Consider the following 14,025-nt stretch of genomic DNA (forward strand, 5'->3'; position numbering starts at 1 on the left):
ACTAAATACACTCAAACATATTTTTTAAATTTTCTCTACGCAATGTGCTACAATGTCCAAAAATAGTTTTTACAATTTCTTTAATACTGTTCTTACAATAAAAGTTTTAAAACCTTCCTTTTTTGTCAATTCTAAACCAGAAAGTCCCCTTAAGTAAAATTTGATTATTCATAAAAGCAATAATTCCCCTCCTTTTCACAAATAATATATGGGCAAATTAAACGTCAGACATTCAACTTTATTTTAGTGTGCATTAAAATTTTGTTAAGAATAGTTTTAATGTATAAAAATATCATTAATCATTGTGAGGTAATTTTAACATGAAACTGTTGAAGACAAAGTTTTAACATTTTTATCATACACGGAAAGAAAAGGTCTAGAAGAGATATCCATAAAAATATTGTTGAGCAGAATATTGTTGTGTTATCCAATTCAATGGAAGAGACAACTTTCAGAATGGAAGCACATTCCATATTCAATGGATGAGGGAGCCATATTATATTGTTGAATCAAATATGGATGTGATATCCATAGGCATGGTTGGGCTTACAATTCATGCTATGGATTTTCACATATGGCTGTCTCATCCATATAAACTTTGGTTGGGAGATCCATAGTTAGTTCAAAATTTCGATACATGTTGCGCGCAATTCATTATCATGGCATCCATTTAAAAATGGTCGTCTCAATTTGTCCGTCGCGTCGGTTTCCTGTCACGTCTATATAATCGCGTTGTGAGTTTATTGTGTATAAATAGTGTTATAATTGTTCATTATTTATTATCGTTATTGTCTATTAGTTTTTATGTAAATTCATTTTCAAGAAATATGTGTAGAGTATATAAGGAATATTATATGCTCAAATATTGTAGTTGCGTGTATAGTGTAGTGGATAGCGTTAGTGTTTAGTATGTATTAGGTCTAGGGTTCGTGTCTCCCCCCCATCAGTTAATAATTTATTTCGTTAATATGCGGTTATTCAATAAGTGGTGTGTATTAATTAACAAAAATGTGTATAAAATATCTCAAGTGACATTGAATTTAATTAATTGAGTGATTCCAATTTTTTGTTTCCCATTCCCATTACTATGGATCACCCAACCATAGATCTTTTGCTGCTCCAACAATATACAGCCAGCCATAGAATATGGATGCAGCAACCTTAACTATGGATATCCCGTATTTTTCAATATAATATGGCTGTGATATCCATGTATCTAGATGTGTCAACTATTCCTTTTTCTTCGTGTATATAAAACGGAGGTCTAAAAATTTTTAAAAAGCACATAATGATAGAAAAAACATTGTACTTTCTGATACTATTTTTTTAAAAATTCTAAGAGTTTGAAAAAAAGCATAAAAATGTAGTTTTCTTATAGAAAACCTATTGGAGACATGCTAAAAAGGCTTCGGAGATGAAATTATTTGAGCTATTGCATAAATTCAGTAGAATAAAATTGTTTAATTTTTTCTTTTTAAGGATAAGTAAGTGCTAAATTTTTATTATGAAAATGGTTAACAATTATTAGCGAGTAGATTTTATAAAATTAGTCGAGAAATCAAAAATATCACCAAGTGTCACTTTCGGAAGAATCACCCATATATTTAAAAAAGAAATTGTGAATTTTCACTTTAAAAAATTAAAATTATTTGTCAAACGATATATTTCTTATCTGAAGTCACGAATTTTAGAATATGTTATATAACAGAGAAAGAAAAAAAATACATTTTCTTTAAGAATTTACTTCCAGTTTTTCACGATTTGGTATCGATTTAAAAAAATAATGAAATTAAATATTTTTTTAAAAGTAAAAGGAACTTTTAATATAAGCATTAGAAAATACATCCCGTGTAGAAATTTTCCTTATCTAAAGTTGAAGTTTGTAGGGTTCTGTTAAGGAATAATATGGGAAACTGGTTAGGTCCTTGCATTTGCAATGAAGCTCGAATCTTGTTAAAAATTTTGAAAGGGAAAATATATCGAGAGCCTTACTAGGACCCTACGATGTCCTTATATATTATACATTATATGTAGTTTTATAAATTGATGTTTTTCTTACAAAAGATATTAACATTAATAATTTATAAATAAATATTTTTTAGGACCTGTATATTTTTTATAAACGTCATTAAGTTATTTTCTGGATAAATGACCTTAAAGGAAACTTTAAATTTAATTATATATTTTTCGTAGAAAAACTATAGTTTTTATTATTAAAAATTAAAGCAAATTCTTGATTCTGTTTTATTTTCACAAATTGAAAACAAAGAAAATTACATGTCCTTGAATGTACTCCATATACAATATATATATATATTCAATACTTATACCTTGTCGAGTAGTCTTTTGCATTTTTGATGCGTATTCTTGGAATTCTTATACAATTTTTCTATTTTACATTTCACTTTCATTAATTTGTCACTCTCTCTTTTCTGACGATTTATTTTTTTAGTAAATTTCGAGCAAGCAGCACAAAGGACGAATTTTCGTCCTCTTTCATGTTTTTCTTTTTGTATAATAAAGCCAATACAGTTTTCAGATCTGAGAAAATAATATGAACAGAAATATTATTTACTTATTATTAGAGTAAAGTTGTGTCAATGATATAATATTTAAAAAATAACATTATTTTCATATTTAATAAATGAACAGCTGAAATTTTGAAAAAAATTGAAATATTCTGATTTCGTAGCGAAAAAAAGTAAAATAGTACCCTACTCTATGTATAAGAAAATACAAAAATACAATAATTTTTATACTACCTGCAAGTACCAGAACTTCCACATGGGAAAAACTTCTCAAGTTTTTCAAAAAGAGCAATTAAGTCTCCAACAGATTTAACATCCATATCTTTCTCTTTCACCTCATTTCCATAAACAAACACCTTAAATAACAATATATAAATTTTTAGTGTTACTAATATTAGAATTGCAGGCATCACAGTACCTTGTATCCTTAAAAAAGGTTAAAATGAGAATTATTTTCCTCAAAAAGGGGACAAAAAGTATACCAAACAACAAATTGAAATGTGTTAAAAATATTAACAATGTATTAATACTCTTTCTTACAGTTTTGGATTCTTTGGTAGAAAATAACTTTAATATTAAGAAATTTTTTAAATATATTTACAAACAATAAGGAAAATAGAATAATTTATTATATTTAACTGTTTTCGGTATATCTTTTTTATAAACTTTTCTATTATATCGGAATGTTATAGTTATTTAAGAAAGTTCATCCAAAGAAATGCAGTCTTTAAAAAAATAATAATCATTTATAATATTTAAAAACTTGAAATTTTATTATTAATACAATTTTCTGAAAGAGCAAATATTGATTTTGAAGAAAAAATATTTAAAACCTACAAAAATTTATTTGTTTCTACAATTAAGCATATAATTCAAATTTTTTATCATATCGCTACTATAGGTTTTTTAAAAAATGATTCGAATTTAACATAATAAGGTTTATTTTCTTCAGAAAATAATTTTGAAAATATGATTATTTTTTTTAAAAAATCAAAATTTTCTTTTAAACAAATAAGCATCTTTCAAAACGACGTGCTTGTTTAAAAATCTAGAACGGTAACGTTGTAGGGAATAATTTTTTGAAGGAAATAAGCCATATTACATTAAAATCGAATTATTTTTAAAAAGCGAAAAGTATAACTATTTAAAAAAATTGTAATAAAATTCAATTATTTTCAAAATTAATAACATTCTTCGCAGAAATTCAATTATTTTCAAAATATCGAAAAAAACTTGTCAACATTTCAATTATCTTTATAAATAAATAGCAAAATTCTTCTACAAAATTCAAAAATTTTCAAAAATTTTAATAAAATTCATGGGAAAATGTTAATTATTTTGAAAAATTTTTCTTGATTCAATGATTTTCAATATTCTTCTATTTAATAAAATTTCCCAAAAGAATTCAATTATTAAAAAATCTTTTTATAAAATTCTACACAAACATTCAATGATTTTCCAAAAAAATAAAAATTTCACAGGAAATATTTAAAATAGAATTTGCATAATTTCTTTCAAAAAAATCAAATGTTTAAAATTTGGCATTAAAATCTTAGCAGTAATTAAATTATTTTCATTAATTTTAAAATTTCTTTCAGGGATTCAGGAATAAAATTCCATTATTTTTAAAAATTTTAATAAAATTCATTGCAAAATTTCAGTTAATTTCAAAAAATTTTCTTCATTCAATAATTTGTATATCTATTATTTTAATAAAATTTGAAAAATAATTCAAGTGTTTAAAAAAAATTTTGACAAAATTCTACCCAAATGTTTCATTACTTTCTAAAATGATGAAAATTTTACTAGAATTCAATTGTTAAAAATAGAATTTTCATACATTTTTTCGAAAAAAATCAATTGTCTAAAACATTTTATAAAATTCTTCTCAATAATTCAATTATTTTCATGAATAATAATTCATTGGAGAATATCAATTATTTTTAATACAATTTTAATCGAATTCCTCGAAAAATGTAATTATTATTAAAAATGTTATTAAAATTCGACGAAAGAATTCAATTATTTAAAAATTTGATGATAAAATTCTTTATAAGAATCCAATTTTAAGAAATATTCAATTATTGAATAAATTATCTATGTTATTTGTATATAAATAATTGAATTCTCGTAGAATTATCTAAATAAATTTGATTTAAAAATTAATTTCAATTAAAGTTTTTGATAATAATTGATTTTTAAAGAAGTTACTAATAATTCGCATTTTTTAGAAATAATTGAATTTTGTAAAGGTTTTAAGTTAAAATCTTTGAAAATCTGAATTTTCCATAGATTTAATTAAAAGTTCTATATGAAATTAACCTTTTTCAAACAGCTTAATCGAAATTTTTTAAAATTATTTTAAGTTTTTATTTTTTAATGTATATTTAATTGAAGAATTTTCGAATAATTGAATTGTAAAGAAATGAACTTTAAAAATCTTTAAAAAAAAATTTATCAAAAATTATTAAAAATAATTGATTTAAAGAAGAATTTTAGTTAAAAATTGTAGAAAATAATTATTGAATTGAAATGATGAAAATAATTTTGAATAAGTTGCAGTAACAATATTCTTATAATATAAAGTAATAATTTTATCATTCGATCATTTTTAATTATTATAAATTATTGAATTTCGAGAGGTTTGAATTTTAAATGTTTGAAAATCTTGATTCCTATGGAAAAATAATAACAATTAAATAGTTATTTAAAAAGGAAGTATATATATAATTTAATATATATAATAATTTTACAATTAAAGAAATTCATAAATAAATGTAATATAACATTTTTTTGAGTACTTAATAATTTTTAGAGTGAATCAGAATATTCTTTAGGGTCAGGGAAAGAGTGAAGATTTTGTCTGGAAATCAAGGAAAAATAAGAGTCAATTTTTGTGACAACCCTGATTGAGTCTAAATTTTATGATTAAACTTTGAAATATACTAGCAACAAATCGCGCGGCTAACTTCTTACTACCTTTTTTAAATAAAATTATCAATTTTAAAAATAATAAAATTTGAAAATTTTCTAATTTAAATTTTTGTTGAAAATACTAAAAAAATTCAATTTTGTAGAATTTAAAAATAATTGCATGAATTCTTTTAAAAAAATAAAATTCTTTTTATTAAATTCAACTATGTTCAAATCTTGAAAAGAATTCTCGTAAAAATCCCAATTATCTTTATAAATAACAAAATTCTTCTCCAAAGTTCAATTATTTTCAGAAATTTTTCTAATTTTAATGATTTTCAATATCTACGATTTTAATAAAATATTTCCCAAAACGAAATCAATTATTTAAAAAAAATTTTAATTTGAAATTTTAGAAATTTACAATTTTAAATAAATGAATTAAATAATAAAAATTTCAGAGGAATTCTATTATTTACAAATTTTTTATAAATTTCTTCGCAATAATTCAATTATTTTCATAAAGAATAACATTTTTTTAACCAGGAATTCAATTATTTTCATAAATAATAAAATTCTATAGGTAGATATGTAGGTTTTCAATTATTTTCATAAATAATAAAAATCATCACAGAATTTCAATTATTTTTGGTACAATGTTAATGGAATTTCTCGAAAAATGTAATTATTATTAAAATTTTTATTAAAATTAATTTTCAAAGATTTTAATGAAATAATTTTTAACAATTCGATTTTTTTTCAAAATAATTTGAATTAAATTCTTCGTAGAATTAAATTAATTTCAAAATTCAATTATTTTTAATATCTACTATTTCAATAAAAATTCACAAAAGAATTCAATTATTTAAAAAGAAATATATTATTAAAATTCATCGCAAGAATTAAAGTATTTTTCATAAATAATAAAATTCTTCTCAGGTATTCAATTATTTTCAATACAATTATTAAAAAATTCGATTACTTTGAAAACTTGTAATTAAAATGATTAAAGAAAGTCCATTATTTTAAAGGAACTCAAAGAAATTCTTCAAAAGAATTTAATTAAGATTATGTAAAATTTTAATAAAATTCTTCCTAAATTCAATTATTTTCATAAACAATAAAATTCTTCGAAGAAATTCAATTAGTATAAAATTTTTTGATAAAATTCTTTGCAAGAATTCAATGATTTGCCATTTTTTTTGCAATAATTCACTTGTTTTCATAAACAATAAAATTCTTTGAAGAAATTCAATTATTATCAAATTTTTTGACAAAATTCTTTGCAAGAATTCAATCATTTGCAAATGTTTTATAAATTTTTTTCGCAATAATTCAATTATTTAACAAAAAAATTAATAAAAGTTCTTCATAAGAATTCAATTATTTTTGAAAATTTTAATAAAATTCGTTGCAAAAATTCAATTATTTTAAAAAAGTTTGATAAAATTCTTCGAATCAATTCAATTATTTTAAAAAATTTTGAAAAAATTCTCGGCAAAAATTTCAATTATTTTCAAAATTTTTCCTCAATTCAATGATTTTTATATCTACTAAAATTTTTCAAAAGAATTCAATTATAAAAAATTTTATTGAAATTCTGCGCAAACATTTAATTATATTCATAAAATAATTAAAATTTCACAAGGAATTCAATTATTTTCATAAATAATAAAAATTTTTAAGGAATTCAATTATTATTTTCATAAAAAATAATTTAAAATTCTAGAAAATAATAATTTAATTAAAATGATGAAAATAATTTTGATGAAGTTACAGTAACAATATTCTTATAATGTAAAATAATGATTTTATCTCTCGGTCATCTTTAATTTATTAGAAAACATGAAGAAATCGATCACTCCGAGTCTTCAACTCGGAGCAATTGATATATCTTCATGTTTTATAAACAATACTTTTATAAGTTGTTTAATTTAAAAAAGGTTTGAATTTTGAATTTTTCAATGTCTTAGATTCCTGTGGAAAATCCTGTTGCAAATATAAGATTAAAATATAAATTGTGCAAATATTTTTCTTCTTTTTCTTTAATTTCTAAAACAAAATAATAATTTTCTTAAAAAAATTGTGATTCAAAAAGAAAATAATGGAAAATAAATAAATTTTCTATTTCTTAATTACAGTTGTTTAATAATTTTCTAATTTTTTTTAGAAGTAAAGAACAAAAATAATTTCAGTTTGACAAAACATAATATTTAACAAAATTTTAGTCTTTTAATGAAAAGAAGTAAAAAAATTCTGATGATTTCTATTTTCTATCTAAAGTTAACAAAAAACAAAAGTATAAACAAAAGACAACTTCAGAGTGTGAGTTAATTTCAAAAAAACGAAATTTTTTTTATTTTTGATTAGAAAAGGAGGTAAAAAGGGAAAAAATCACCCAAAAAAGGGGAAAAAGTGACAAAATTGAAAAAGGGGACCAACTGTGATGCCTGTAAATGTCTTTCAATTGAAAAACATTTTAATTTTCAACATAAGAAAAAATGTGAAATTACTTTTATTTTCATATCAGGATATAGTATAATGCGTCTGTCCGTATGTGGATTGTTATTAATCCAGTTTATCCAGACAATAAATTCAGATGTACGAACAACAGACCAATTTTTCGACGGCAAAGCAATAATTTGCTTCTCTTTGATAATTTGTGAATAGTCAAGTTTGTCCTTAACATTACTTAAAAGTAGTGAAGGCACAGCTCCTACTTTTAAACTTATCTTTTCTTTTTGCATTTCATGTTGGACACCATTTATTATAGTTTTGAACGTTTTGTCCATATCATTTTCATTGAAATGTAATTCACAAACGACATGACTTTTCAATAATTCTTTATTATCTTTTGTGGGAACTATTTGTCTCCACAATTCCAAAGTACTTTCCTAATGCATGACAATAAAATGACGTTAATTAAAAGTTACATTTTAATAGTGAAATATTAATAGGTATTTAATTTAAATGTTTAAAAAACATACCCTGGGTTTGAAAAGAGACAATTTTCGTCCTTTTCTGATTAAAGAAGCTGAAATACACTTGTCAACTATACAACTGGAAGGCATCCTTCAATAAACTTTCACGAAAATTATAAACAAAATATTTCATATATCTGAATTGTTTTGAAATTTGAACTAAATTTTTGAATATAAACAAATATACATCGATTATAGGTTATCTCATGCCGTCTTATTTACAACCTAGTATTGAAGTTAAGGCCAACGCAGAATAAATACGGAAACCGGAATAGGGCATTGGAAAGAAAAGGACACAGACAGCTTCTGTCCCTATCCGTATTCACTCTGCTTCAGTGTTGGGAAGTGACGCGTCACTCGAGGTTTTTGACGTTATTTTTTTTGAAATACTTGGTTTTTTACATATGTAAAATACGTATTTTACCCCCCTCTCCCAAAAAATACATTGTGTTTAAAACTTTTGAAGTAAAATACGAGGTATTTTACTGTAAAAATCCATGTAATTTACCTGAGGTATTTTACGCACCCAACCCTGCTCTGCTTTGGACTTAAAGTTGTGTCCACAATAGCACTCTGTTTTACGATTCCATTGCAGACGCGCCATAAGGTTACACATTATTATAAGCGACTTCTATTTCTATATGATGTGTATTTCTATGTTTATACATAAAATCTTAAATCTAGCTAGTCATCAAGTCATTCACTGAGCCCTTAATTGTTTTGTGCTTTGTTATTGACAAACAAATAGAAATTTATAATAATTTAATAAATATGGGAAGTGTGCGTATCATTAATGATGACAGTCAATTCCAAGGAGAATTGCGAAGTGCAGGAGCAAAACTGGTTGTTGTTGACTTTACAGCAGCATGGTAAGTGTCAAAAAATTGACAGGTTATATTAATTTAACAAGATTTCATTTAAGTTTCTTTAATTAATAAAACAGTTAAATTATTAATTGGAATAAGTTTTTTTTAATTACATATCCAAAATAAGGAACATATAATTTTTTTAATTAAAACAAAAATAATGAATGTTGTAGATATAATTAAACTTATTTTGAAATTTTTGTGAAATATAAATGGGTCATTCCACGCCAAATCGGAAATTATTTTGCTTTTGCATCTCAAATTTTTTTTAAACATTTTCGTTTAGTACTCTTTGAAATGAGCTACCTTGATTTTTTTCAAATTTTTTCATAAAGCGGTTCAGGAGATACAGATTTTTGAAAAATGACGTTTTTTACGTAAATAGTTTTTAATAAAAATATTTTTAAAAATTTGTAAAATAATTTACGATAAGATTTAAAAAATTTTTAAATAAAATTTCATTTTTAACAATGTATGTATCTATCAATTTTTTTTCAACATTTTTTGTAAGAAACTAGCACTAAATTAACAATTTTTAAGCCTTGTCCGATCGTAGGCAAACGATGGGATCTATTTATTTAAAATTTTTTAATTTTTATACAGTGAAAAAGGTAGGCCTAACTTGTCATTTAACCAAATCACAATTTTACACAGAAAAAAAGTTAAGTTTGGGGAGACTCAGTCTGAAAACACATTTGCTGTGAAAAATTTGTGTGATTCTGTTCAAATGACAAGTTAGGCCTACCGTTTTCACTGTGTATATAAAAATTAAAATTTTATAAATAGATCCCATCGTTTGCCCACAATCCGACAAGGCTTAAAAATTGTTAATTTTGTGCTAGTTTCTTACAAAAAATTTTGAAAAAAATTGATAGATACATACATTGTTAAAAATAAAATTTTATTTTAAAAATTTTAAAATCTTATCGTAAATTATTTAAAAAATTTTTTAAAATATTTTTATTAAAAACTACGCGTGAAAACATTTTACATTGTAACGCGAAATTCAAACAACAAGAACTCATGCAAAAATAAATATTTAAAAAAAATCGAAATTGAAAAACCTACGTCGATGGAGCAATTCTAATTACGGAATCGTGTTCAGCGTCAAAAAACCTATATAAGTATCACCCTATACGGTCTCAGAAATAAATGTCAAGTCGCGACATTGGTGAACTTGACAGTGACGAATCCCGCCGTTTTAGTTTCTAATCCCACCACAGTGAAGAAGGCGTCGCATGACATTAGTAATTTGCAGTGCCGTATATCCGAAAATTAAACAAGTAGAAAGTGAAGATACAGATTAATTATTTGTTACAAATTGAAAAATAATTATTACATAATATTGAAACATTATGGGGTCAATCCATTTTACTTCAACTAAAGTGGTCTCCGACTAATTTAAAAAAATTGTAATATTCTGCAGTAATGATTTTGATGTTAGTAAAGTCACAAAATGAAAAGATTTCTTCAAAAAAAATTTACATCTTTTGTAAAATATGAATTTAAAGTGTAAGAGATGCTAAAAACTATCAGTTTCTGACGGTAGAAAATAATTTAAAAGAAATAAAATTTAGTACAAAAAAATAACAAAAATTATCAAGAATTTGTGATGAACTTTCAGTTTTCTTCCATTTTCTCGTCAAATAAAAATTTGTGTAAAATAAAATGCCACCTTGCCCATTTTCACAATTTTTAAATATGACTAATTTCTTTGGAGAAAATTGGAAACATATGGGACATTCGGGAATAAATAAATTTTTACTAATTAAACGTACACTATAACTTTCACTTTGGTTCCAGGTTCTTTTGAAAAACAGGTTTTTTTACTGTTATATAAATTATTTAAAAATATCTTACATAAGAATTCCATAAACAAACTTAAAAAAATAAAAAGTAAAATCTATAAAAAATATAATATTCTATAATATTCTAAAATGTATACCTCAGTTTTTGTGTTGCTGGTCAAATCATCTTGGTTTTAAAAAATGAACATTAAAAAACTTATTATTATTTTACGTGAATATTCAATTTGTCGCTCGTAAATTTTGGCGGTTGGTCAAATCAATCGTTTTCCGATTAAGGGGACATTCCAGTTCAAAATGTCAAAAAAATCGATTTTTTTTTGTTTTTATTTTCGGATTTCTTATAGTGTCAAGAATACTCTCCTAAAATATTATTGAAAAATTCGAAGTAAAATAAAAGTTATACATCCTTATTCTTCGCCATGTCAAAGATGTTTTTGTATGCGGATAAGCAATCGAATGATTTAAATGTTTTCTCATTTGCATTTTTTAAAAAAGACAAACAAAAATGTATTTGGTGTTGCTGACCACAAATTAGATATCAAATTTTCAAAATTCAAAATGGCGGATCCAATATGGCGGAAAAGAAAATTTTTTTATTTTAATTTTTTTTTCGTTTAATTTTTTTTTCGTCTACCATATTGCATCCGCCATTTCGAATTTTAAAAATCTGATTCCATATTCGTAATTAGCGACCTCAAAAAACCCCGAGTAACGATTTTCAAGCAAATCCGATGATTTTTTTAAAAAAATTTCGAAACTTATGAATAAAAACTTTAAATGCATTTTTCTCAAAATGTCTTTTTTTGATCTGGTAAGAGTGATATCTCGAGTTCTTCTGAAGCGATTTTAAAAAATCAAACGGCTTTTGATTCAGCGTCATTATGCCTATAAGTGGAACCTCAAAAACTGGAAAATTTCAAACTCCCTCTTTTTTTATAAGAGAAATTCTGAATAAAAACACCTTTTTTTGCATATTTTGGGAAAAAAGTACTCTAAAAAAAGGGGGGGGGAAGAAAATTCCACTTTTTTGAGGTTCCACACCTGAAGAAATATCTAACGAAGAGAATGTCACTTCGTTTTTGGTTTTATCTGTTTTAGAAAGTTTGGAATCGATCTTACCACCGAAAATGGTCATTTTCGAAAATGGCGTATATCGCCGCCATTTTGAAATAAAAATGAAAAAAATTTTTTTTACAAATTCTTAAATAAATTATTTATTACATGTAAAAGAAATTTTTTAAATAAATGTCATAGTTATTTTAATAATATATACTAAAAAAGCCTTCTTTTTGCCTGTTTTGAACTGGAATGTCCTCTTAATCTGAAGTTTAGGTCCATGAAGTTTTAAACGTTTAAAAAACGAAAATTTTTAATTCTACCAGACCAATTTTTTTTTCACCCAGACTTGAAGGAAATGTATCAGGGAAGTCAGATGTATCATTGTTAACGTGTTTCGACTTCCGGAAGTCAGCCATCTTGGATTTATTATATTCCGTATATATTTCTTACATAGAGGTATACTAAATCTGCGTTTATACACCCGCCACCAATTTTTTTTCATCCAAATTTTGAGAGAATGTTTAGAAACACTCACTGAACAATTACGAACAAATTTCGGCTTCCGCAAGTCCGCCATCTTGGAATTAATAACCTCAAAAAATACTAAATCTCCGTTTAAACACCCGCCACCAATTTTTTGTTCAGCGAAACTTTGAGAGAATGTTTAGAAACACTCTCTGAACAATTACAAACAAATTTCGGCTTCCGCAAATCCGCCATCTTGGAATTAATAACCTCAAAAAATACTAAATCTGCGTTTATACACCCGCCACCAATTTTTTTTTTAGCCAAATTTTGAGAGAATGTTTAGAAACACTCACTGAACAATTACGAACAAATTTCAGCTTCCGCAAGTCCGCCATCTTGGAATTAATAACCTCAAAAAATACTAAATCTGCGTTTATACACCCGCCACCAATTTTTTTTTCAGCCAAATTTTGAGAGAATGTTTAGAAACACTCACTGAACAATTACGAACAAATTTCGGCTTCCGCAAGTCCGCCATCTTGGAATTAATAACCTCAAAAAATACTAAATCTGCGTTTACACACCCGCCACCAATTTTTTTTTCAGCCAAATTTTGAGAGAATGTTTAGAAACACTCTCTGAACAATTACAAACAAATTTCGGCTTCCGCAAGTCCGCCATCTTGGAATTAATAACCTCAAAAAATACTAAATCTGCGTTTACACACCCGCCACCAATTTTTTTTTCAGCCAAATTTTGAGAGAATGTTTAGAAACACTCTCTGAACAATTACAAACAAATTTCGGCTTCCGCAAGTCCGCCATCTTGGAATTAATAACCTCAAAAAATACTAAATCTGCGTTTATACACCCGCCACCAATTTTTTTTTCAGCCAAATTTTGAGAGAATGTTTAGAAACACTCTCTGAACAATTACAAACAAATTTCGGCTTCCGCAAGTCCGCCATCTTGGAATTAATAACCTCAAAAAATACTAAATCTGCGTTTATACACCCGCCACCAATTTTTTTTTCAGCCAAATTTTGAGAGAATATTTAGAAACACTCACTGAACAATTACGAACAAATTTCGGCTTCCGCAAGTCCGCCATCTTGGAATTAATAACCTCAAAAAATACTAAATCTGCGTTTATACACCCGCCACCAATTTTTTTTTCAGCCAAATTTTGAGAAAATGTTTAGAAACACTCTCTGAACAATTACAAACAAATTTCGGCTTCCGCAAATCCGCCATCTTGGAATTAATAACCTCAAAAAATACTAAATCTGCGTTTATACACCCGCCACCAATTTTTTTCTTAGCCAAATTTTGAGAGAATGTTTAGAAACACTCACTGAACAATTACGAACAAATTTCGGCTTCCGCAAGTCCGCCATCTTGGA

General features: G+C 25.0%; 1 protein-coding gene across 1 annotated transcript; it reads right to left on the minus strand.

Moving 5' to 3' along the window:
• Window positions 1-2,230: 2,230 nt before the first annotated feature.
• LOC122510909 lies at window positions 2,231-8,684 on the minus strand. Its single transcript, XM_043625864.1, has 4 exons — window positions 8,429-8,684; window positions 7,955-8,335; window positions 2,763-2,884; window positions 2,231-2,541 (listed from the first exon to the last, which is right to left on the minus strand). The coding sequence occupies exons 1-4, from the start codon at window positions 8,510-8,512 to the stop codon at window positions 2,325-2,327; spliced, it is 804 nt and encodes a 267-aa protein (XP_043481799.1). The 5' UTR covers window positions 8,513-8,684; the 3' UTR covers window positions 2,231-2,324.
• Window positions 8,685-14,025: the final 5,341 nt, after the last annotated feature.

Source organism: Leptopilina heterotoma, unplaced genomic scaffold (assembly GCF_015476425.1).
Source record: "Leptopilina heterotoma isolate Lh14 unplaced genomic scaffold, ASM1547642v1 Lhet_773, whole genome shotgun sequence".
Classification (NCBI taxonomy): Eukaryota; Metazoa; Arthropoda; class Insecta; order Hymenoptera; family Figitidae; genus Leptopilina; species Leptopilina heterotoma.

What these genes read in the sequence shown, in the direction of transcription:
- LOC122510909 (XM_043625864.1), bottom strand. Translation starts at nt 8,512, where the DNA reads ATGCCTTCCAGTTGTATAGTTGACAAGTGTATTTCAGCTTCTTTAATC. An exon ending in TGTCTCTTTTCAAACCCAGG is followed by an intron (nt 8,336 to 8,428) that starts GTATGTTTTTTA and finishes GTCATGCATTAG; the next exon opens with GAAAGTACTTTGGAATTGTG. An exon ending in GGAAGTTCTGGTACTTGCAG is followed by an intron (nt 2,542 to 2,762) that starts GTAGTATAAAAA and finishes TTATTTTCTCAG; the next exon opens with ATCTGAAAACTGTATTGGCT.